We start from the raw sequence: 24,443 nt of genomic DNA on the forward strand, positions 1-24,443 counted from the left end.
AAGTGTGAATAATATCTGGTAAGAACGGTCGCAAGCGATGGCTGATCAGTAACGCTAATATTTTATAGACCGAAGGGAGGAGAGTAATAGGTCTCCACTGGCGAAGCTGAGTGGTGTCACCCCCTTTCGAAATAAGAGATATGAGTCCTGAACAAAGATCTGGATGCATATAGCCTGATAAAGAGATATCTTGACAACCACGAAGCAGTGGTATATGCAATACATCCCAATAGGTTAAAAAGAAAGCTCTAGTGAGGCCGTCCTCTCCTGGACAGGAAGATGGATCTAAACTCTCGATAGCATCATGAAGCTCTGCAAGTGTGAATGGGGCTAACAAGATCTCTGCCATAGTGTCTGTACAACGATAGCGAGTGTGCTGCCAAATCTGCTCACGGGCAAGTAAAACCTCAGTAGTGCATACATCAGCAGTGAACAATGCCTCAAAATAATCTACAGACATATCAAGAATAACCTCAGGATGCATATGAAGAGTTCCTTGAGCATCACGCAAAGTCCTGAGGGTGGTGCCAAGAGGGCGCTCTTTATGCGCAGTGAAGAAGTCCTTATTCATTCGATCAGCTTTAGCTATCCAATGAGATACTGAAGCATGATGAGTGAACTCAGACCTAGCCTGCTGTATGCTACGAATTTCCTGTATGAGTTCTGTCTGTCTAGCAGCGAGATAAGCATCCTGAGGCCACTCCTCAAGCAAGCGCTGTGTCGAACCAAGAGGAATGTGGAGGTCAGACTCACGTACTCTCAACTGACGATGAATACTAGCAGTTTGAGCACGGCAGTAAATACTAGACTAAGTAATGCAATGGGCAAGGAATTCTCCAGGGGAACCACAATAAGAAGCTCCCGTGGACCACAAGTCGCGAATCTACTGCTGCAAAACTTCAGTGGTGAGAACACTGTCAGGGATGCGGCAGCCTCGTCTCTGTGCAGTGGATCTAGTGAAAGAGATAAACAATGAGCTGGGAAAATGATCTGAGAGGCTGGTCCCTCGCCAAATAGTAGTAAATCCACCTAGAGCTGCTGCCCAAGGGCCAATGTAAAAACGATCAAGGCGCTCTAATAGTCTTCCTTGTTGTCTCTGAAACCCCCACGAGTAATGAAGTGTAGCGGGGTGACGACCGAAAGAGGGTATGTGCCAGGCATCAACACCTTGAATAGCTAGAAGAAATCGATCCCAAGCCGGCTGCTCATCTGGAGAAATGGATGATAGAACTGGGGGAGTGAGCGATCGCCAATCAGAGTCGCTCTCGACGTTGTTGAAATCGCCTCCAACAACCCAAGAGTCCACAGCAGGTAGAGCAGCAACCAAGGACGACCAAAAAGTAGCTCTCTCCCGAGGAGTAGTGGGTGCATATACTGACATAAAGCCAATGGTAGAGTCCCGAATCCGAATAGAAACATAGACTGCTCTGCCAGCAACAAGGGTGCCATGCTGCTGAACTGATGCCAAGTATCGTGACCCCACCGAGATACATACACCGCAACTCTGTCCATGAATGCCTAGAGCAGGCTTCCAAAAAGTGTGAGCGCCCAAGGGCATGAGATTACCAAAGGGACTGGCAATCTTATGCTCCTGTACTAGTAATACATCCACAGTGCCTACTACATGAGCATGTAAATCTCTGCGAACTAAAAGCTTGCGTGAACCTCTTACCCGAGAAGTCTGTAAACCATTAGTATTCCAAGAAACTACATGTAAATCCATAGTCTGCATGGAAGAATTGATAAAGCATCTGACTAACTGCGCATCTTCTTGGAGGCAGCTGGGCCATCCAAGGGATGAGCTTCTGGCGGGAGGAAAGCAACACGTAAGCCCTCTCTAAAATATGGCGTCTCATTGCACCAACTGCGGACCTCAGCTTGTTTACATTGCATGACCGATGCTGCAGCTTTAACACCCCAAATGCGCATAGACATAGGAAGCACCACATCTGAGGATACATGAATAATCATAGGCAATGAATAGCAAGCATAAACATCACTCCATTCCATTGCACCAATACAGGAAGGGAAGTGTGGAGACAATACATCTGGAGCGGAAGTAGTCAACCATAAATTAAGCTGAGCCATAGTTTGTGCATGCACAAAATGCAGAACCTGATCCTCGTTCCATTCCTGAGCTGCATGGAATGGAAGGAAAAAGGAATGGGTAGGCTGAGAGCGACTGCCTATTAAAGAGGGAACACAACCTGACTTGTGATCCATAAGGTAGAGCTGCACCCGCAATGGTCCTTCTGAGTCACCGCACATTTCAGCTCGATGAGTGCCCCACGAAAGAGGGCAAGAACTTAGAAAACTGCGAGGGACATAAGTATGGGCGGCTGAGGGAGGGGGTGGACCAAAAGGTGGAGGGGGGGGAGTAAGGGCGACAGGGAGAGGAGGAAAAGGAAGAGGGAGCAACGGTGAAGGATCCATCTGCATGGGAATAGGAACCTCGGGAATAGGGGAAGAAGCAGGCAAGGGAACTACGACAAGTGAAGGAGGAGCTGGTAGTAGAGGTAAGTGATCCTGCGCTGAGGAAGAAGAATGGTGAGGAGAAGCTGGGGATAAGGGAGTGGCAGAAACTTGAGAGGGAGCAAGAGAGTTAACACTGGGGGTTGCTTGCGGGGTGGGTTGCTGACGAGGACGGAAGGAATGGTTACGACCTACTGTCTGCCATGCAGTCTCAGTAGGAACTGAAGCAGAGGGAGGAACATGGACGATTGAAGCTCTGGGAGCACCCTTAGGCTGCTGAGGTGCTCGAGTAGTAGTAGTAGGAGCCGGCTGTGGCTGACCACGTGACTGAGTGTGGGTGCCACGAGCTGTCTGTTGTTGTCGCCGATGGCGTGGTTGAGTGGGGCAATCGCGTGCCAAGTGTCCCATCTCATGACAACGTATACATTGTCCTGGGCGTCCAGGGCCTACCATTCGGCAAGAGTAGTCTCGATCACGCACCGCCACTGTAACTTTATCTGGCAATGTAGTATCCCCAAACACCAAGACCTGAATGCGAGGTGGACCAGATGAGAAGATGCAGGATCCTGGGACTACTGTGCCAAAATGAGCAGCAATCATCTGAAGGAGATGCTCATCAATAAAATGGAGAGGCATATTCGAGAAGGAAAGCGTCAGAGGGAATCGGGGGATAAGATGTCGACTCTCAAACTCCTCAATAGTGAACTCTGGATACCACCTTGTCAAGTATATCATTCTGCGATCAGAGAGTATCGGGGAGCGAGCCAGGAGAGCTGAGACAGTGGCGGGATCTGAAAGACGTACCATGAATATGCCTCTGCCAAGTAATGTAAGTTCCGAGACACGTCCCTGAGTAGTGCCCAGTGCAGTCTGACACCAATCACGTATAGAAGAGCGAGGTGGAGACTGTCCAATCATCCGGCCAACCAAGGTATGCTGTGCCAAGTGTTGAATTTTGGAGTCAATGCGTGTCAACAGGTCACCAGTACAATCCACGCGACAGGCAATTGGTGATGGAGCGCCGTGTGTGGCACTCAAGACCGGCAAAGCCGCCATGAAGAATGGGCTAGACTGGTAAACGGGAAAAGCAAGACCCAAAGCGAAGCTTGAACTCTTTCACTCTCTCTCTCTCGTTCTCTCCTTCCCTTGTAAGGTTTAGAACGATGCACACGGGAAGGGTTGAAACAGGTGGGGTTGACAGACTGTCAGGGTTTCAGATAATAAGGGTTTTCGGGGAATTAGGGTTTCAGGAAATTAGGGTTTGCAGAGATTAGGGTTTCAGGGGGGACTCAGAGGCCAATAGGCGAGGGGCTGCAGGCAGCAAGGCGCGTGCAGAAACTGTTGCAGCAAGGTTCGGGCGCAGAAACTGTTGCAGCAGCAGACTGCGTGCGCGATATGTGGCATCAGCAGAGCTCGCGCGCAGGTTTGCAGCAGCAGCTGTTCGCGCGCGCAGGCTTGCTGTTCGCAGGGTTCGTACGCAGGTGACGGGCTCTCTCTCTCTCTCTCTCTCTCTCTCTCTCTCTCTCTCTCTCTCTCTCTCTCTCTCTCTCTCTCTCTCTCTCTCTCTCTCTCTCTCTCTCTCTCTCTCTCTCTCTGGACACGATGTGCTATTGGTCAGATACGCACATCCTCACATCTCTCTCTCTCTCTCTCTCTCTCTCTCTCTCTCTCTCTCTCTCTCTCTCTCTCTCTCTCTCTCTCTCTCTCTCTCTCTCTCTCTCTGCCTCTCTCTGCCCTGCTCCCCTGCTCTGCACCCGCTGCCCCTACGCTCCCGCTCCCTCCTAACCTAGCGCATAGAGAGAGAAAGAGAGGGGGTGGGGGTGGGGGGGGGGGGGGGGGGGGGGGGGTTGATTGCGTAGAGAGAGAAAGAGAGAAAAAAGGGGACACAGAGAGAGAGAGAGAGAGAGAGATGGGGAGAAAATCGCGTAGAGAGAGAAAGAGGGAAAGAAAAAAAAAGACGTAGAGAGAGATAGAAGGGCGGGAAAATCGCGTAGAGAGAGAAGGAAAAAAAATTTGTCCACGTAAAGAGAGAGAGAGAGAGAGAGAGAGAGAGAGAGAGAGAGAGAGAGAGAGAGAGAGAGGAAAAACACTCTTCTTCACTCCGGTACCCCCTCTCCCTCTCCTATCGCAGCCTCTCAATCATGAGAAAGCCGAATAGCAAGATGACCCGGTGGAGGATGCCATCCAAAAATGCAAAGAAGAACTGAGCGAGTCCATCAGCAAGATCAACAGCCATCTCTTAGGTACTATTAACGGACTCGACGCACACGTGGTAGCACACGAAAACACGATACATACACTCGAAGATCGCGTGAAGGCCCAAGATGAGGGAATCGCACTACTCAAGAAAGAGCTTGCAGAGGTGCGATCGCAGAATGTCCTCGAAGAGGGAGAACTTCAACCCTCTATCATTGAAGAGCTTAACACGATTAAGAAACAAGTACGGGCCATCAAAGAAGGTGGGGAGCAACAAAAAGAAATGACGACATCGTGGGTGGATGTCATCACAAAGACCCAACAAAAAGCAGAAAAGGCCGAAAAACGGATTGAAATTGTCAAGAAAGGAAAAGGCAAGGAAATAACACCCACCCCCGCACCAACCATCATCAATTTGACACTACAAGAGGAGCAAAGGAGACGTGTACAGGCCTTACACGTAAGGATATGTGGCCTCAGAGACCAAGATAATGTAGATAAAGAGGTGAAAGAACTAATGACTCTGGTGGGGGTCAACGAGTAGACGCATACGAGGGCTTGGAGAGTGGGCACTAAGAAAAGTGGGAGCAACGGAGAAACCTCGAAGGAAAGGGCACTCATTCTCCGCTTCCCCTCCATGGAAGCGAAGAGATTTCCCACTGCGGGGGGTTTTACATGCTTTCCACAGAGACATGGAGCCAGCAGAATGGATTATGTCATGGCACAACCGAGCCTCATCTCTAGTATCCAGAATCTCACGGTTGCACCCACACCTGTTGGTGTGGCAGTGGACCATGCTCTTGTGTCGTTCACCATCTCTTTTCAGTTTAGTGTAGCACACACGCTACGGGCAGCAATCCCTACTCGCTACACCTTCACGCGGGAGACGGACTCTTTATACATAGATGGGATCAACAGACGCCTGTGCACAGAGGAGCCAAGGCGACCTCTGGAGGAGCTTACTACTATACTGACACAAACACTACATGATGCAGCAGCAGAGGCATACCCACATACCCAGCCTGAGCAGAGATGCCGTTCGGGGAGCATGCCCAAGAACAGTTGGTATGAAGAGGAATGCCGGGACACTAGACCTAGTCTTCAGAGGGAGGTGCTTTTGGGGGACATCACTCACAGACAGTCACAGATTGACTTCCGACGTCTAGTGCGGCGGAGGAAGAGGACATTTTTGGCTCACCTAGAGCAAGATCTATACCAGCTATTCTTGAGTCACGACTCACGTGAGGTATGGCGGCTCTTTCATGAGCACTCCCCCCCCCTGCCATCACTTCTACAGAGGCCTGGGGCCAGTATGCATCATCTCTATACACAAATCCTGAGCAGCCCCCCCTTCCCGACCCCCCCGATCCATTCCCACACACACGTGCTTTTTTCACCGCTAAGATGGTGAGGAAGGCCATTGACAGGATGAGGATTGGGAGAGCATATGATCATGATGGCTTAGTGGCTGAGCATTTCACGCATGCTAGAGATTTACTAGCAGAGCTTCTAGCAGTTATGTTTAACCGTGCCATGTGTGAGGGCTTGCCTGATACTTGGAGCCTATCTACTATTGTACCTATCTTCAAGTCGGGAGACCCTATGGAGCCTCGGAATTATCACACTATCATGATTGGACACACATTGGCACAGTTGTACGCATCTATTCTTGAGCAGCAGCTGAGTAGATGGGCAGAGAGGGAGGGGATACGCGCAGCCGGGCAGGCAGGTTTCAGGAGGGGTTTTTCTACGCTTGACCATATCTTGACACTCAGAGCCATCATTGAGGAGGGCAGATCACGTGGGAGACGGATCTATTGTAGCTTTGTGGATTTCCGCGAAGCATTTGACACAAGTGCCCAGAGCTAGATTGATGCGCAGATTATAGCAGATGGGAGTACTCACAAAGCTTGTTTGGGGGGTCATGGCATTATACAGGTCAGTAGTAGGGCATGTACGCACCCCAGAGGGTCTATCCACACCGGTTTACTCCACTATTGGGGTGAAGCAGGGCTGCCCGCTCTCTCCTACTCTATTTGGTATGTATGTGGATGAGGTTTCTGACTACACTAAGAGAGATGGTGATAGAGGTGCACAGCTGGCAGGGACATGGATTCCACTATTGTTAAATGCTGATGATATTGTGTTGATCTCCGACTCTCCGGAGGGGATGCAACATCACTTGGATGCTTTGCATAGGTTTGCCCAGGAAAGTGGTTTGTTCGTCAACCTTGGTAAAACCAACGTCATGGTATTTAATACCACCCCACAGTTGATCAGGAGGTCAGCGCCAGCATTCACATACGAACAGGAGAAGGTGGAGTATACAGATGCTTACACTTACCTTGGAGTGGTTTTTAGTGGGCCAGCATTTTCATTGAGGAGGGCAACAGAGACTAGATTGACCAGAGCCCATGCAGCATTGGGTAGATTGGAAAGGATGTGTTCACAGGTTCAGTTTCAGGAGCCTTGGACGAAGCTCTGGCTCTTTGACACTTTGGTGGCTTCTACATTGCTTTATGGAGCTGAGATTTGGGAACCTTCACTGGATCATCACGGGAGGACAGGCCGCAGTGATGGATGGGGGGACATGGAGAAGCCTCTGGTCTCTATGATCTCGTGGCGGCTTCAGTACCACGTGCTATTGTACGAGCAGAGCTAGCTGCCTCCCCACTAGTGGTTGAGGCGCTCACCAAATCTGTCTCCTTCATACACCACATGTGGGAACTTCCTAGAGACAAATATGCACGCCTTGCACTTGAGTCCTCTCGACAGTTAGCCATGCAGGGAGATATAGCATGCTGGTATGGGGAGATGACATCATGGTTTCAGGCGCATGGGTTCAGCATAGACAGATTGCCTCCTTTCCAGTACTCACTGGATGCACCCTCTCTGACTCTTACACAATCCAAGATCACCAGGCTCATTTGCCAGGACTTGACTCAGCTTGACACCAAGAGGACATGGATACAGCCAGCACTGGAGCTGGGCACGAAGATGGCTTTCTACAGAGAGCATCTCTTCCAGCTTACGGAGGATGGTTTGGTGACGAGGCCCAGATACATGGACACCCACTTGTCTCATGGAATACGATGTGCTATTGGCCAGATACGCACATCCTCACACCAACTGCGGATCGAGACTGGGAGATACAGCGGAGTACCAGCAGAGGCCAGGACATGCCACCTGTGTGACATCAAGCCTGAGACAGAGTTGCATTACACATGCCACTGCCCCGTCTACTACGAGATACGAGGCTGCTTCCATTGCTTGTTCTGAGAGGGCTTTGGACCATTCTCTAGAATCATGCGGTACGAGGATCAGAGATGCCTTGGTTTGTTTTTGCTCGAGCTGCACAGACACAAAGAGAGCCTGATGAGAGGAGAGGCCAGCCGGTCTCAAAGACAGATCACAGACTTTTTAGAGCTGTCACTGGACACCCAGAGGAGTTACTACCACAGCAGAGCTCCTCGCCTCACACCAGAGGCACATTGATCGACCGAGCGACTGAGCTGGGGAGATCCAGACGCCCACGACTGCGGAGGACTACACAGCATCGACGGAGGCAACGTCAATTGGATGCTTTGCATAAGTTTGCCCACGAAAGTGGTTTGTCTGTTCAACCTTGGTAAAACCAAGGTTATGGTGTTTAATACCACCCCACAGTGGATCAGGAGGTCAGCACCTACATTCACATACGGCTAGAAGACTGTGGAGTACACAAATGCTTACACTTACCTTGGAGTGGTTTTTAGCGGACCTGCATTCTCACTTAGAAGAGCAGCAGAGACCAGACTGACTAGATCCCACGCAGCATTGGGTAGATTGGAGAAGATGTGTTTGCAGGTTCAGTTTCAGGAGCCCTGGACGAAGCTCTGGCTCTTTGACACTTTGGTGGCTTCAGCATTGCTCTATGGAGCTGAGATATGGGGACCTTCATTGGATCACCACGGGAGGCCGGGTCGCACAGATGGATGGGGGAACACGGAGAAACCTCTCGTCTCTATGATCAGTACCACAGGCCATTACCCGAGCAGAGCTAGCGGCCCCCCCACTAGTGGTTGAGGCGCTCACCAGATCAGTCTCCTTCATAAACCGCACATGGCAACTTCCTAGAGACGATATGCTCGCATTGCACTTGAGTCCTCTCGACAGTTGGCCATGCAAGGAGATACAACATGTTGGTATGGGGAGATGGCATCATGGTTTCAGGCGCATGGGTTCAGCATAGACAGGGTGCCACCATTCCAGTACTCATTGGATGCACCATCTCTCACTCTTACATAGTCAGAGATCACCAAGCTCATCCGCCAAGACCTGACCCAACTAGACACAAGGACGACATGGATACAGCCAGCATAGGAATTGGGCACGAAGATGGCTTTCTACAGAGACCATCTTCTCCAGCTTACGGAGGATGGTTTTGTGACGAGACCCAGATACATGGACACCCACTTGTCTCATGGGATACGATGTGCTATTGGCCAGTTACGCACATCTTCTCACCAGCTGCGGATTGAGACTGGGAGATACAGCGGAGTACCAGCAGAGGCCAGGACATGCCCCTTGTGTGACATGGAGCCTGAGACAGAGTTGCACTACACATGCCGCTGCCCCGTCTACTACGAGATACGAGGCCACTTCCATTGCTTGTTCAGAGAGGGTTTTGGACCACTCTCAAGAGTCATGGGATACGAGGATCAGAGATGCCTAGGTTTGTTCTTGCTCAAGCTGCGTAGACACAGAGATATCCTGATGAGTGGCGAGGCTAGCCAGTCTCAAAGACGGATCACAGACTTCTTCAGAGCAAACACGGGACAGCCGCAAGAGCCACTCCCACAACAGAGCTCCCTCTCGTCTCACACCAGAGGCACACTGATCGACCGAGCGACTGAACTAGGGAACTGGGGAAATCCAGGCGCCCACGACTGCAGAGGACTACACAGCATCGACGGAGGCTATACGTCAGAAGATTCGGAGCACTCTGGCCAGGCATGCACGACGGCCGGTCAGACTACTAACCATGGAGGAGATTGATGAGATCCGCCAATGACCGATGGTAGATCCCCTGTGATTCAACTATCCAAGCAAGCCGCCCATTTTTGCTTGGTTCACATCGACCAGTCTAGGATCCCATAGTATATATCTTTGTTTTGTACCGTTGTTATTTTGTTATTCTGACTTTGTATCAGATCCACCACCTTGTAACTTTCTGGTCTCATAGGTCCCTTTGGCCTTTTGAAGATGTTAATATAACATTTCATTTCACCTCTCTCTCTCTCTCTCTCTCTCTCTCTCTCTCTCTCTCTCTCTCTCTCTCTCTCTCTCTCTCTCTCTCTCTCTCTCTCTCTCTCTCTCTCTCTCTCTCTCTCTCTCTCTCTCTCTCTCTCTCTCTCTCTCGCTCTCGCTCTCTCTCAGCCCGGAGATTGTGTGTCTCTGTGTTGACACACTCTTAGAAAATTAACTCAATTTTAATTCTTTGTTGACTTCTCTGTCGACTTCACTATTAGTGAGTGTGTGTGTGTGTGTGTGTGTGTGTGTGTGCACACACCACCACACAACCAAAATGCTGCGCTACACAACTCAATTTGCTACCGAAACCTGATCGATTCCCAGCGCTTCAATTCTTGCTCACGGCTGCTACCCGGCTACCCGATTGTGTGGGTGAGTGTGTGTACAACACCACACACAATGTGTGTGTTCAATGGCTTGCACAGTTTACACACAACCAAAGATGTTGCGCTACACAGCTCAATTTGCTACCGAAACCTGATCGATTCCCAGCGCTTCAACTCTTGCTCACGACTGCTACTCCGGCTACCCGATTGTGTGTGTGAGTGTGTGTACAACACCACACATAATGTGTGTGTTCAATGGCTTGCACAGTTTATTGCTTTCAAAATGCCCTGCTGCCCGATTTTCGGCTGCTCCAATTCTCGATTTGCCCTACAACAGCGCTATTGTGTTGCCATTGCATTTTAGCGCTACCTAATTTGCAGGCCTCGCTTTGCTCTTCCAAGAGCTTTTAACAGTCTAGCGCTACACACACTAATTCTAAATCTGAAAATGCTGCTCTATTGCTTCAACTTCTTGAGCTGCCAATTCTCACTACCTCCAAGCTCTCCAAATGTGCTTCAGAACGGCCGTTCCGGTTTGCATTGGCCACCCGGAACGTCAGACATTCCGGGACGTTCCGGAACGTTCGGGAAGGGAACTGCCCCCCGGAACGCCGGAACGGGGGCTAGGGGGCGTTCCCCGGTAACTATGATGCATGTCACATGGAGTCACAGACGAGGATGGGGGAGTGGTACACAGTGGATTATATTATGGCACCTCCAGAGACTATACATCTTATTACCTCTTTCATCATCCCACCCATCCCCATCGAAGCCGACCCTGCCTACCTCTCGCTTTCTCTCACTCGAGCCACCATCTCCCATGCACCTGCTACACCTACTCCACACTCTACCATCCACTTCACACAAGAACTAGCCCTATATACTCAGCAAAGGTTCATACGAGCCTTATTCAACTCGAGCCATTTGTACCACTGCCCACACTCACCTCCCAAATCTCACCCATCTAACACCATCAACCCCCGGCTCCTGTCCACACACTACTCACATCAGACGTACTCCCCCTAGGGACTATGTCACAGAACCGCTGGTATGATGATAAGTGCAAAGGGCTTTACAGCACCCTACAAGCACAGAGAGCTCTTGGGAAGAGTACAAAGCATGGATAGTGTGACAACATGGTGGTATAGTTACAGGGAATGGCCATTTTCAGGTCCTTGTTCCCCATTCCCATCCTAATTTCCCATTCCGGATCCCCGTTCCGTGTTTCAGACATGAGTATCCGAAATAGGGAATGGCATTTCATGTTGCCGTTCCCGTTCCCCGTTCCGATTTCCCGTTCCGGGTATGCATGGCGGACTCTTAGAGAGCCTCGCCCAACCACACCCATTGATGACCCACAGGCATGGTATGATTATGGAGAGAGGTTGTATGAGACCCCTAGGCAGCCTTCGATCCTAGAGCCATTAGAGCCACCACCTACCATCTCCACTTTCTTTGCCACAGATATGGTAACATGAACCATACAACAACTACGGCACCATAGATCTATTGAGCACATGGGACTACAAAGTGAGCACCTCCCTCATTTACACAATTGAAGCCTGACACCCTAGCCCCGTTGATTGCACACACCTTCAACAAGGCTATGGTGGAGGTCTTCTCAAAAGAGTGGACGAGACACACTATTGTGCCTATCCACAACTATAGTGACACCCTGGACCCAAGGAATTACAGGACCATCATGAATGGCCAAACTCTACGGAGCAGCCAAACACGTTTCAAACAAGCCTTCTCTACTATAGATCACATCTTCGTTCTATTGATGAGGCAAAAGCACGGAAGAAGAGACTACATTATTGCTTTGAGGACTTCCGCAAAGCATTTGATGCGGTTCCGCGTAAGAGGCTCTTTCCGCGCTTCCAGAGCTTGGGCATACCTTCACAAATGACTTGGACTAAATATGCTTTATATGAGCAAGTGACACGGCGAGTACAATGCCCCGGAGGCTTATTAGACCCTATTACTAGCACCATTGGTGTGAACCAAGGATGCCCACTCTCCCTGACCCTCTTCGGGATCTACATTGATGAGATCTCCGATTACATTTTGCGGACTGATGGTGAGGGTGCCACTAGCTAGAAATCACACACACATCCTTCGAGGCCTCTTGACAGAAAAAAGTCTAATACATGTGCTCCGAACCACTCTCTCACCAACAAGTACCAAGACTCGTGCTCGCCTGAATTTGAAATCTGGCCAAAAAAGGATGCAAATCTCCGGCCCAACCAACATAGAAACATGGGAAAGCGGAACAGGGGCCTTGGGCCAAGGAACAACCATTCCGGAACGGGGATGGGCCAGAACGGCCAGGAACGTGCTGTTTCGTCGCCGTTCAGAACGGAAGGCTATATGCAACGGAAATGAAAGTGCCAAATTTTTGAATTTTCAAACAGGTAGGGCAATTTTGGAGGCCCCAATAACCTACAAACCATTGCTCAAGCCTCAAGCCTCATGAGTCAATGCACCAAGCTCCCTCTAGTATGGGACATACATGTAGCTCCCTTCAAGCTCCCTCTAGTATTTATCCCCTACTCTCTCAAGCCCCCTCCCCTCTCTACTCTCTCAAGCTCCCTCTCTATGGGACATACATGTAGCTCAAAAAAATCGAGAAAAAATGACTTTTCTTTTCGCCGTTCCGGTCACCCTAACTTTTGCCGTCCCATTCTCTGTTCCCGTTCCCTGTTACATGTTTCTATGACAAGGGCTGACGGAATCTCTAACAATACATGCCCCTTGCCCACATGTGTGCACAACCATGCACACATGCACTCGCCAACGCAAAGATTCCATTGATTAGCAACCCTCATAACCAACAATTGCCCTTTCAAACGTCCGCCTTCAAAAAAGGGCTTAGATTATCTACTTTCTTGTATACATTTTACTCTCTTTAACAAATTAAGTTGACAAAAAGACTGTTAGTACTCAAATATCATGCCTTTAAAACTGAGAAAACATAAGCAAATTGTGAAGAACACTACACTATATTCAGCTAAGCGTAAAACTCTCGAGCTAAACTAGTTGTCGATGAAATCGTTAATGAGGTTCATACCTAACTCTTTCAGGGATGTTTTTTCAAATTCTGGGATGATCCATTGAAATTGGTAATCTGGAAACAACTGCAAAAGATCACATTTACATCTCTTTGGAGGAAAAATGGCTATTATTGTTCTTGGAGGACATAGTAAAGAGAATTTAACAAAAAATACTTCATAGAATCAGTTTTGAAGAGCACAAGCGTAAAGATCCTACTTTGAAGCAGCAGAGGCCTATAGTGGATGAAAAACGTACTTTGGCAGGCAGATTAAGACAGCTATTTACAACAAACTTTAGAGGACTTGGATGGTTGCGAGTGTTGCTAGAACATTTAGGATCTTTGGGGGTTGTCAGTACAAGAATCATTACAGACCACCATCAGAACCCAACACTGGATTTTGGAAATCCAGTGTACTGCCCCATGTGCCACTTTCCATGTCTATTAAGCAGTACCACCTCTTGTTGTCTGATTGAGTATTATTGTACGTTAGATGCAACATTGGCACAGCCTTTGCCTCAATGGTGCATGTTCCATTGGGCCCCATGTAGGATAAATTGCAAACCATGTAGAAACCCAAGTTCACTAGACAGTTTTTAGACTTTGACTCTCAATCATGACTCACATGAGGCCTATAGTAGATAAAAGTCACGTATACCTTCTTAAAGTCAAAAAATCTGAACTTACAAACTATAAGAAGGGTCAGAGAAAGACAAAACACGCATTCAGAAGGCACACAAGGATAAAACAAACTAGTTTCTACTTAAGAACTTTTTCGGCTTTTGCGAATTTTCGTCCAAACAACTTGCAAACTGAAAAGCTTGCTTACAATGAAATTCATCTACATGCAACTTTTACTCTAGCCTAGTGTGTAGACACAAACTATAGTTATAAAGTGCCTTGAATATTAAAAGGTATACTCTCAATCCAAAATAAATTTTGAACCTTTTAAAAATACTCTCTAAGAGAAACAGTATCTCTACAAAAAATGTTCACTATTTGAGATATCAAAAAAAGGCCACTCATAAAACTTCAAAGCAACTTGAAAAAAGATTTGGACATGAGAAGACAATTTGCTAAAGGTCGTTTGTTGAAGGTCGCCATATATCACATACAATAAGGGTTGCTCACTATGTGGAATATCATGTGTAAGCCTCTACAAAGGTTTGGCACTCTTCATGCTAAAAATAGTCTGTAAGAAAAATATAATTCAAACAGCCTGTATTTTTCAAATATTTTCAAGGCGCTTCAGAACCTCAAACAGTAATCTTGTAGGGTACACAATTTTTTTTCTATGCCAACCAGTTCATTGTTGAACTAAGTGTCAAACTCATTGACAGCAAAGACATGTGCTAAGTCTTGACTCGTGAGCTACAAACTTTAACAACAATAAAGACATGAGCCAAAAGTGCAGATACCAAGTTCCTTGAATGAGGTATGAGCTAAAGAAAGACAATTATTGAGAACTTCATGCTTGGAGAAACTGTAACTTCATTGCTTGTCCACATACAAATTGAGAGTTCATTTTGCAGAGCTTGGATAATAGCTAATACATCTCTACTGAAATCGTCGGTGCCTAAGGTTCAGGTTTGTGTAAAGGTTGTTCACAAGCAAATGAAAACAACGCGAGTCGTGTCTAAGTAAAATCTCAAGAGTGTACTCTCAATGTGAGTCCAACTGACCCATGCCACTGCGTGGGACAAGATATTCATAGTGGCTATGTCAATTTGAAACTGCTGCTGTAGCCCAGGATATTGAATCTGCCAAGTTGCCAAAACGGAAATCCAGGGATGGTAAAAAGAAATCAAAAACACAACTCTCTCATAAGAAACTGCATACACACCTTGACTGCGACCTCTTGATTGTTTTTCAACCTGGCACGATGGACTTGTGCAATTGAGGCAGCAGCGATCGGTTGTTTGTCAAATTCCTCAAACCTGCTATATATATACCTTTATAATGTCAGAAAGATCTATACTTATGGACTAAAAGAGGAGATAAAACACTTGCACAAAAACACAATCAAGACAGAAAAAACTCTAAAAGGAGAAAAATAAAGCAATACCAATTTAATATTTATTTTCTTGCTTGAAAAACAAAACAACCTAAAGAGGTCTTACACAAGAGAGATGAAAAATTAAATGCAGGAAGTTTGCTTAAATGGAACGTTGTACAAAGTGTAAAGTTAGGGTGATGTGGCATTCATTTTGTAGTCATAATAGTTAGAAAGAGAGAGAGAGAGATACTTAATGCACAATAGACTAGAGTGTGGACAAACACAACTTGATTATTCAACACATGAAAGTGATTACAAGGCTTATTATATAGGCATAGTATGTAATGCTTACACCTCTCCAAAGGTCAATTGACTCTTCTTGAAAGGGCAAGATCCTACCTGGTCCTTGACCCTCCTACTTGGCTCTTGACATGACTCTTGAGGCATCACATGCCAACACATGGATTGTCACATGGTTCTACACACATGGCATCCTACATGGCACTATAAATGGATAGGGGGAGCTCTTGTGATGCAACAAACCCCGCACCTCAACAATCCTCCCCTTGTGGGTTTTGTTTCTCTAATCACACACTCCTCCCCTCAAAACACACTAAGGGGGGTAGATACACAATTTTGCCTCACCTTGGTACATAAGGTATAGGCACACAACCCTACTCTAGAACAAAGTAGGGTATTGAACACAAAATCCTCCCAAACACAAGGTGGGATACACAAATCCTCCCCGACAACACAAATGAGGGAAGAACACATCGATGTAGACTATGCCAACTTCAGCAGCAAGCTTAAATTTCGCTTTTCCTTTGTCTTTGTAGCTTTCTTTGTAATTGCTTCTCTTGTTGTTGTTGGAAAACTTGACTTGTCTATCATTGAGCCTAAAATATTTGGTCGTATGATTCTTTTGATTACAGGTTTTACAAGGGTTTATTTCGTAACAATTTTTGAAGAGATGGCTTGTTCTAGTGCACTTAAGATTTCTCCTTTCTTTTGATGTCACTGCATAAGCTCACTGGATTCACTTGTGCCTCCTTTGATTTTCTTCTATTGTTGTTGTAGAGAGTCGATTCCATCTTCAAGGTTAGGTAGTGGCTCTTTATCCTTCAACACAATGAGTATATGTCCATAGTCTTCATCAGCTACAGCTTTGAGCAAGATGACTAGTTGATCTTCATTCTCTACCTAACTTTTAATGTAAGCAAGTTGGGTGCAAATGTCAGGTGCAACGAAATTGTTGAAGGATTTAGCTCGGATCTAGTACTCCGCACAAACACAAGGGACACTTTACTTCACTTGAAAGAACTGAACTGAACTTAATGAAAGAGAGAGAGAGAGAGAGAGAGAGAGAGAGAGAGAGAGAGAGAGATGACACAAAATGTCGGGTCCCAAACCCTCAATGGTCCCCTTGCTCTTTTGCCAGAGCAAGTACTTTCTTTATTTCTTGTACAAATGCTGATACAATGATGCTAAATGTTGATGATGTTGAGATGCTGATGGGTACTGCTCGAGATGCTGAGGGGTACTGCTGGGTATTGCGGGTACTGAGGTACTGGGATATTCCGGGTACTGAAGGTATTGATGGGTACTGGGGTACTGCGGGTACTGGGGATCCCTATGCTGAGCTAGGCGGGAGCAAAGCCAGAACACAAGGGGTACTAGATGTTGGGGTACTATGTCGACGACGCCGCACCGATGACGAGGCTATGGCTGAATGCTGAAACGCTAACGATGTCGATGGCTAGGATCTGCAACCATGACAAGACTAGGGGCTGAATGTTGATGACGATCATAGGCTTAAAAAGCTGGCTGTTCTGGCCTGAAAACGCTGATGAGAGGAGGCTGAAAACGCTGAGGTAGTGGCCCTGCGAGCAGTGAGATTGCAAGCCCTTCTTCTTTTGCTGCCTCTTCTGGCGTTGGTCATGCTGCTTTTAAAGGTATTAAAATCTGGGTCGAGCAGGCTTGAAAGAGACCCCACGATCTCAAAAAAATGCTAAAAGTCACTTATCAATAATGCCATGCTAGAGGTGGTTCACACGTGGCAAAGTGCATAGATGCTAATTGACTGTACTGTGCAAGAGAGGGTATGCAAGTATAACCGGCCTAGACATAAACGTCCTACTAGAGGCTCACAAAGTGCCAGGCTAGGTCCTAAGCTAAACTAAGACTGATGCTAGACTGTAGCAGAAGCTTGTGCACGTAGCCCAATTGCAGTGCGCATGTGACATCCCCCCTGTTAAAGGTGAGGCACAACTGCCACACTTCTATAAATACTTCTGATGCATAAACCGATGAAAACCCCTCCAAACTTGTGGATACTATACGAGTTACTAGGTAGACTTACTGTTGTCGCAGAATATCAGCCTTGATGCTGAGTCTGCCTTACGAGCAAGAACTACCACTCGGATAGTCCTGTCGTGAAAACATTGCGGGTGAAGATGAAAGGTAAGGGTGCTCGGAGGTGTATCCAAGGGTTTCTTGTCGATGAAAGTGGATGAACGCTACATGCGAATGCCAATGTAGAAGAGGGTTAGGGATCCTGTCTCCAACTCCTTCAATATCCGCATAGGAGGCAAGTAGATCTTGGTACTCGAGGTCTGGATTTTCGTGTATCTGATGTGGATCTTCGTTCAAAGACATAACGATGAAGGCGGGAGCGCGCCCGATGCGCAATGGACTAAGGGTCGCAATGGCTAATAAGTTCCGCATCGGGACATGAGGATTCTTTGAGGAAAAAAAACTGAGAGAGGTTCTTTGGGTTCTTGGTTCTGCCTAGGTTCTTGATGGTTCTTGGGTATTTGGGTACTTGGTTCTTCCCTTGTGTTCACGAAGCCGAAGCACGCACAGAGCTCTGATACCAATGTCAGGTGCAATGGAAGTGTTCTCAGATCTAGTACTCCGAACAAACACAAGGGACACTTTACTTCACTTGGATGAACTGAACTGAATGGACACAAGAGAGAGAGAAAAGAGATGACACCAAATGTCCGGTCCCAAACCCTCAAGGAGCCCCTTTGTCACAAAATGGTAACGTGGCATGACCACCCGCGGACAGAGTTGATGATGTGGCAAAAAACAGTACAGACAAGCAATCCGGATTTCACGCTGACAAATGCCGCGTGGCAACAGTACGGATTTCTTGGATTTGCGCTGACAGGTGTTGACGTGGCACCCTGTACAAATTTCTCTAAATTGCGCTGAGTGCTTTTTCTGGCAGATCTATGACCATATGATTTTGGGACTTTTTGCTTTAAAGTTTGGAAGCTTTTGGGGCGTTGCTTTTGGGCATCCCTTGTAAGAATAAATAAGCCCTAGGGGCCTCACTCTTCAGGGCATCTGGACGCACATTCTAAGAGCAGGGGATCCCTTCGGGTGTTGTACTTTGCTCAAGTTTTAATATAATAAAGAAATACCAAAAGGGACGCCAGGTTTTTGGGCAAATACCTCTAGGCACGGAACTGCGTCGGGCCGTGTCGACTCTATTTTTTAAGTGTGATAAAGTCCTGAAGTATTTTCAGTGATTCTCTCATGTGTCGTGTGGGATTCCCAACTTGGGATTCCCAAGTCTGTGGCAGTGGTATCAGAGCATCAGGCGTGTGCTTTTCTCAAAGCATACCGATCCTACCAAAGAGCAGAAAGCACCGCACTTTCGAAATTGTTATTGAAGAACCTTCGTGTCCCGACCTCGCACTTATTAGACACTCCCACCCTTACTTCATCACGCATCGAGCACGCTCCCGTCTTCATCGCCCTGTCTTACAGGGCATAAGCCATAAAGAATCCCAGATTACACATGGGTTCTCGTGGAGAATCTAACAGAGATAACACCTCTCAGAGGATATTATAGATCGAGAAGATACTCGCTCCAGAATAAATTTTGGAAAGAAATTTGAAAGGGATACCGATATCTTGTTGTCTGTGTGCAAATAACTAGTAGGAGCGAGGAACATGCATATGAAAGCATTTGGAAACATGGAACTGGACTTCGGCTCTTTTGCATCGAAGTCAACCATTTGCTTAATATTCTGTCTGTTTTGCAAGTTAAATTGGGAATAAGATGATGATGAATTGGGAGCGATGACACCTCCGGAATGAACCCGATCATGATTCGAGATAAGAATCATGAACTTTTAATGAATGATGATGATTCTAGTGCATCAAGATTCCCATATGAATGAGATGAGTAGATACTATTGTGAGCACATCAAGAGTTCCTGCCGGATGAGATGGCTACATAAGAATCTAGGTGCATCAAGACTTCTAGACGGATGAGATGACTAGATGATTGAAACACTGTGTTCAGTATGAACTAAGTGTGTGAATTAAGAGCTTTGAAATAGGGATTTCCGAAGATGAATCCCATTTATGTATGAAATTAATGTTTTATGGAAGAGCTTGCTATTTGTGTGCAGATAACAAGATCGAGAATGAGATGATGATGATTTTGGCGCAATGACAGCTCCCGAATGAACCCGATAACGAATCATGAATTTTGAATCACGAATGATTCGATGGAGTTGTCATACGTGCATCAAGAGTTCCTACGGGATGAGATGGCCATGCAACTAGAACTGAATGATTGAACCACTCTGTTCAGTATGAACTCAATGTGTGATTGATGGATTGAGATCCCCGGAAATGATTACTCGCACACGTGTAGCGCGAATAGTGTGTCGCACTCTCTAAAGTGGGTGCTCCTCAGTGCAATGTGCGTGACATCTCACTCAAAACAGAATGAAAACAAAGGAAACAAAAGCTAACAGCTGATCAACACAGAGACACAGCAGCAGACCAGAACATATGGACTGGACTCGACTATCTCAAAGGACCGATACAGACTTTGGCGTGGCAGCACACTCAGCTCCAGCCCAGGACTCACGGATACAATGGAGGTGTCGAGGCTCAGATGTGCAGGGATGGTGCAGACGTGTTGTGTATAGACCCGCTCCTCTAGACGACGACGCTGGACCATATATGAAGAAGATGATAATCCATACCCAACAGCTACTACTCACATGTACCACCATAAAGAGCCACCAACGGCGCAAGTCTATCTCCAAACTGAGTGGTGGTGGTGATCTGGCCACGATGTCCACTAGACCACCGTTCGTATCCCTGCCACGTGCCACTGCAGAGCCCACAGAATCCGTCTAGTGTGAACCAGACCAGACCAGCTGTACTAACTGTGTGTCCTGTGAAAGTGACACTATAGCCTGCTACAGGTTGCCCGCCACAAGACCACTCACCGTCTCGGTGAGAGGAATACTGAAAAACTGTGAAAGAAAACCACTAGGTACCGCATCCGTACATCTTTCGTGAAGCAGGTGCGAGGCCCAACGATGACCTTACATGCCTCAAAAGTGGGGTTAAAAACATTGCACAACTTGCACAGTTGGAGTATACGCGCACGTAGAGGAGCAAGCCCGGCATCATACACAACACACAGGTGGAGCGCACAGGATCAGCCACTGCTTCCAAGAAGGCTTCATCAATATCGGAGAGCAAAGATTTGGATTCTTTCTTGGCACTGGGGGATGGCTTGTCAACAGTTGAAGGAAAGGGTATCCACTGTTGTAAGAATGTGTGGGGGAGCTGAACTTGTTGGAATGCTAAGACCGAGAGCGGCTCTCTGGGCCCGAGTGAGGACACCCGATGGCTCCTCTACCAACTGCACCTTATTTTGAGGGGTAACCACGTGGGTAGAAGGGGGCGGCTGAGGAACGGTGCTAACTACTATCAAATTGAGCTTGGGAAAGGTAAACTCATTTTGGCTTTCACTTGGGTTCGAAGCCGTGGATGCACAAATTTTAGGGCAATCCTTTCTGTAGTGATCCTTCATTTCAGGGCAACGACGCAAGAAGGGGACCCTTCGGGCAGAGGGCAATTGCTTTGGTAATGACCATATTTTCCGCATATGTAGCACAAAATGGGCCGATTCAATGGGCGAGTTGAAGGGCGAGGTGGTCCTTGCTCCGGGTGCATGGAGTTGGAGGTGGAGGTGTAGAAGCTTTGAGGTGATGAGGGAGCATGGGTATGATAAAAGCTCTGAGACGGAAAAGTACTTTGAATACCTTGCACGCAAGTGTTGGCCCTTGTTGAAGAGTAGGACCAAGACTTTGCTGTATTTGTCGCAATCCCTTGAGGTAGTAGCAGTCCTTGTCCTCATGTCCAGACTTTTCACAGAAGTGGCAGTAAACCCGAAGGGGGCACTCATGTGGAGGGTGCCCTGGAAGCGGCATGAGCTACACCAAACCATAGCCTTAGTCTCCTGCTGAGACTTGAACTCTTCTAGCTCGCGCTTGATTTGTTCCAATGCCTAGTGATGTGGAGGCTTCTCTTGTCTAAGAGAGAAGGACCTCTCCTCTTGAAGAGCTCGTTGTAACTTTAGGGCTTCCAGTTCCCTGCGTAAAGAAGTTAACGGATCAGAAGGACTTTCCGAAAACACTGAAGGGGTCTCTACCTGAGGAGAGTTGGTGAACAGCTTCCTAGCTCCCTCTATCCTAGTAGCACCCGTGACAAACTTCTCCAGAGTGGCGTCAGGTCGGAGACTCTCTCGGAGTTTTTGCTGGGGAAGTTTTGGGAAGAGTCTTCTCCACCTACTTCTTAGCCATAAATTCCCCTGGTTGCTGAGGAAGCTTGGCAACCAGAGACTTGGTTTTAGTCATGAGTTCCGCAAAAGTCTCCTTTGGCTAGAGCACCATGTTGGCCAACTCATCCAAAACCTTTTCCTGGAAGTCACCTGGCCTAAATGCTGCACAGAACTGTTGTCTTAAAGCTGCCCAAGTTGCAAAATGGTTCTCTGCAAACTGACTGTACCACTTGTCTGCTAAGCCATCCAAGGTAGATGGAAAGAGTACCAAATAAGCATCTTCTCTATTAAGACCACGACCTCTACAGAGAGATACAAACCTCCTTGCATGGTCGTCTGCATCCTCTAAGGAGACTCCCTTGAAAGTAGAAAACTTGATGTTTACCTTGGCCAAAACGCTCGCCAACCCCTCCATGGCCTCTTGCTCAGGAGCCTGCTCCTGAATAGCTTGCTGTAACAAAATTGGAGAGAGCTTTACTGGGGAAGGTGACCTGGAAGATGTAGAACCGGATGGAGGTATGGGTGATGAGGTTGGACTTCTACTAGGTACCAAGGGTTGACGTCTTTTGTTGTAGTACTTCAAGGGACTCAGCAGTGCGCTTTGACGCTCTAATGACCGCCTTGTATGTGTCATGCAGTGACCACAAACCCGACCAAGCTTTGGGCAAGAAGACCTTTAACTAGCTGAACACAGGTGTAGACTCTACTAGACCAGGGTGAGTGACTAGACCACCTGGCTGGACCAAGGACGAGGACGGACTAGACCAGGGACGAGAGCTGGTTGGACCCGGGCGAGAGAGGACGAGACCAGCAGGGCGAGAGAGGACCAAACCAACAAGCTCACTGGGTAAGGCGAAGTAGGCGAGGCTAGGTAAAACCCAGCTAGCTCCTCGATTTGCACCTCAACAGAGAGTGAGACTTCAGTTGAGGTCCCACCGGGCGTGCCAAAAATAAGAGCACCTGTAGCGCGGATAGTGTGTCGTGCACTCTACAAGGGTGCTCCTTAGTGCAATGTGTGTGACATCTCACTCAAAACAGAATGAAAACAAAGGAAACGATAGATAAGAGCTGATCAACACAGAGACACGGTAGCAGACCCAAACATATGAACTGGACTCGTGTATCTCAAAGGATCGATACAGACTCTGGCATGGCAACACACTCAGCTCCAGCCCAGGACTCACGGATACAATGGAGGTGTCGAGGCTCAGATGTGCAGGGATGGTGCAGACGTGCTGTGTATAGACCCGCTCCTCTAGACGACGATGCTGGACCATATATGAAGAAGATGATAATCCTGACCCAACAGCTACTACTCACATGTAGCACCATAAAGTGCCACCAATGGCGCAAGTCTATCTCCAAACTGAGTGGTGGTGGTGACTTGGCCACGATGTCCACTAGACCACCGTCCGTATCCCTGCCACGTGTCACTACCCAGCCCAAATAGTTCGTCCAGTGTGAACCAGACCAGACCAATTGTACTAACTGTGTGTCCTGTGAAAGTGACACTGTAGCATGCTACAACACGACAGTGCTTGAGTATGGATGGATGCTTGAGTACAACACGCAATATGGGATTAGTTAATCCGACATCAATGAGATCCGGGATGGATCTAGATGCGATTACTAAATACGTTGCCAGGAATCATGGTCCTAGATCAGAACGGAATCGATGGACGTGATCGCAATATGGGATTAGTTAAATCAACATTAGTGAGGTTCGGTGTGGATCTAGATATTGCTAAATACGTTGCCAAGAATCACGGTCCTAGAATCTACGTGATATGATTTGAATGTGATTTGAATGTGATCTGAATGTGATGTGATGTGATTGTTGTCTTTGTACAAGTACTGGATTTGTGTCGTCTAGTGTGTCTATACTTAGAGTGAGTGTCTGTTGAACTGGTTTATGGCTTATGTCTATTTTGCAGGCGTAATCGAGGCCGATTACAATTCTTTCAAGAGGGAGGTATGTCACAAAATGGTGACGTGGCATGACCACCTGCGGACATAGTTGATAACGTGGCAAAAAACGGTACAGACAGGCAGCTCGGATTTCACACTGATAGATGCCACATGGCAGCAGTATGGATTTCCTCGATTTGCGATGACTGCTGACGTGGACAGAGTACAGATTTCTTGGATTTGCATTGACGGGTACAGACGTGGCAGCCTGTATGGATTTTCGTAAATTGCGTTGAGTGCTTTTTCTGGAAGATTTTTGACCACATGATTTTGGGACTTTTTGATTTTAAGTTTGAAAGCTTTTGGGGCTCTGCTTTTGGGCATCTCTTGTAAGAATAAATAAGCCCTAGGGGCCTCACTCTTCAAGGCATCTAGACGCAGAGTTTTGTTACACTTACACCACTACTGCTTCACAGGTCTAGGGCATGCATGTACGGCTAGTGTGCCTCCGGGCTGGCCACCCTTTGCATATGCATTTTCTTTGCACTGTCCGGCCGCCCACTTTGTCCGGGCGCCCTCATATATTTCCTATATATC

General features: G+C 47.4%; 1 protein-coding gene across 7 annotated transcripts in view; it reads right to left on the minus strand.

Moving 5' to 3' along the window:
• LOC147437703 (Protein kinase superfamily protein) overlaps positions 1-24,443 on the minus strand; it is a 125,968-nt gene that overhangs the window by 72,500 nt on the left and 29,025 nt on the right. For 2 of the 7 annotated variants that reach the window (XM_086487200.1, XM_086487197.1), the window contains exons 5-7: positions 15,182-15,275; positions 15,021-15,098; positions 13,357-13,423 (exon numbers count right to left, since the gene is read on the minus strand). In XM_086487200.1, the coding sequence (XP_086343326.1) occupies positions 13,357-13,423; positions 15,021-15,098; positions 15,182-15,275 (239 nt within the window). Of the gene's footprint in view, positions 1-13,356; positions 13,424-15,020; positions 15,099-15,181; positions 15,279-24,443 lie in introns of all 7 variants that reach the window. The other 5 variants (XM_086487199.1, XM_086487196.1, XM_086487203.1 and 2 more) reach the window with 3 other exon arrangements.

The sequence above is a fragment of the Adiantum capillus-veneris genome, chromosome 17 (genome assembly GCF_014529385.1).
Source record: "Adiantum capillus-veneris isolate H3 chromosome 17, ASM1452938v2, whole genome shotgun sequence".
Lineage (NCBI taxonomy): Eukaryota > Viridiplantae > Streptophyta > Polypodiopsida > Polypodiales > Pteridaceae > Adiantum > Adiantum capillus-veneris.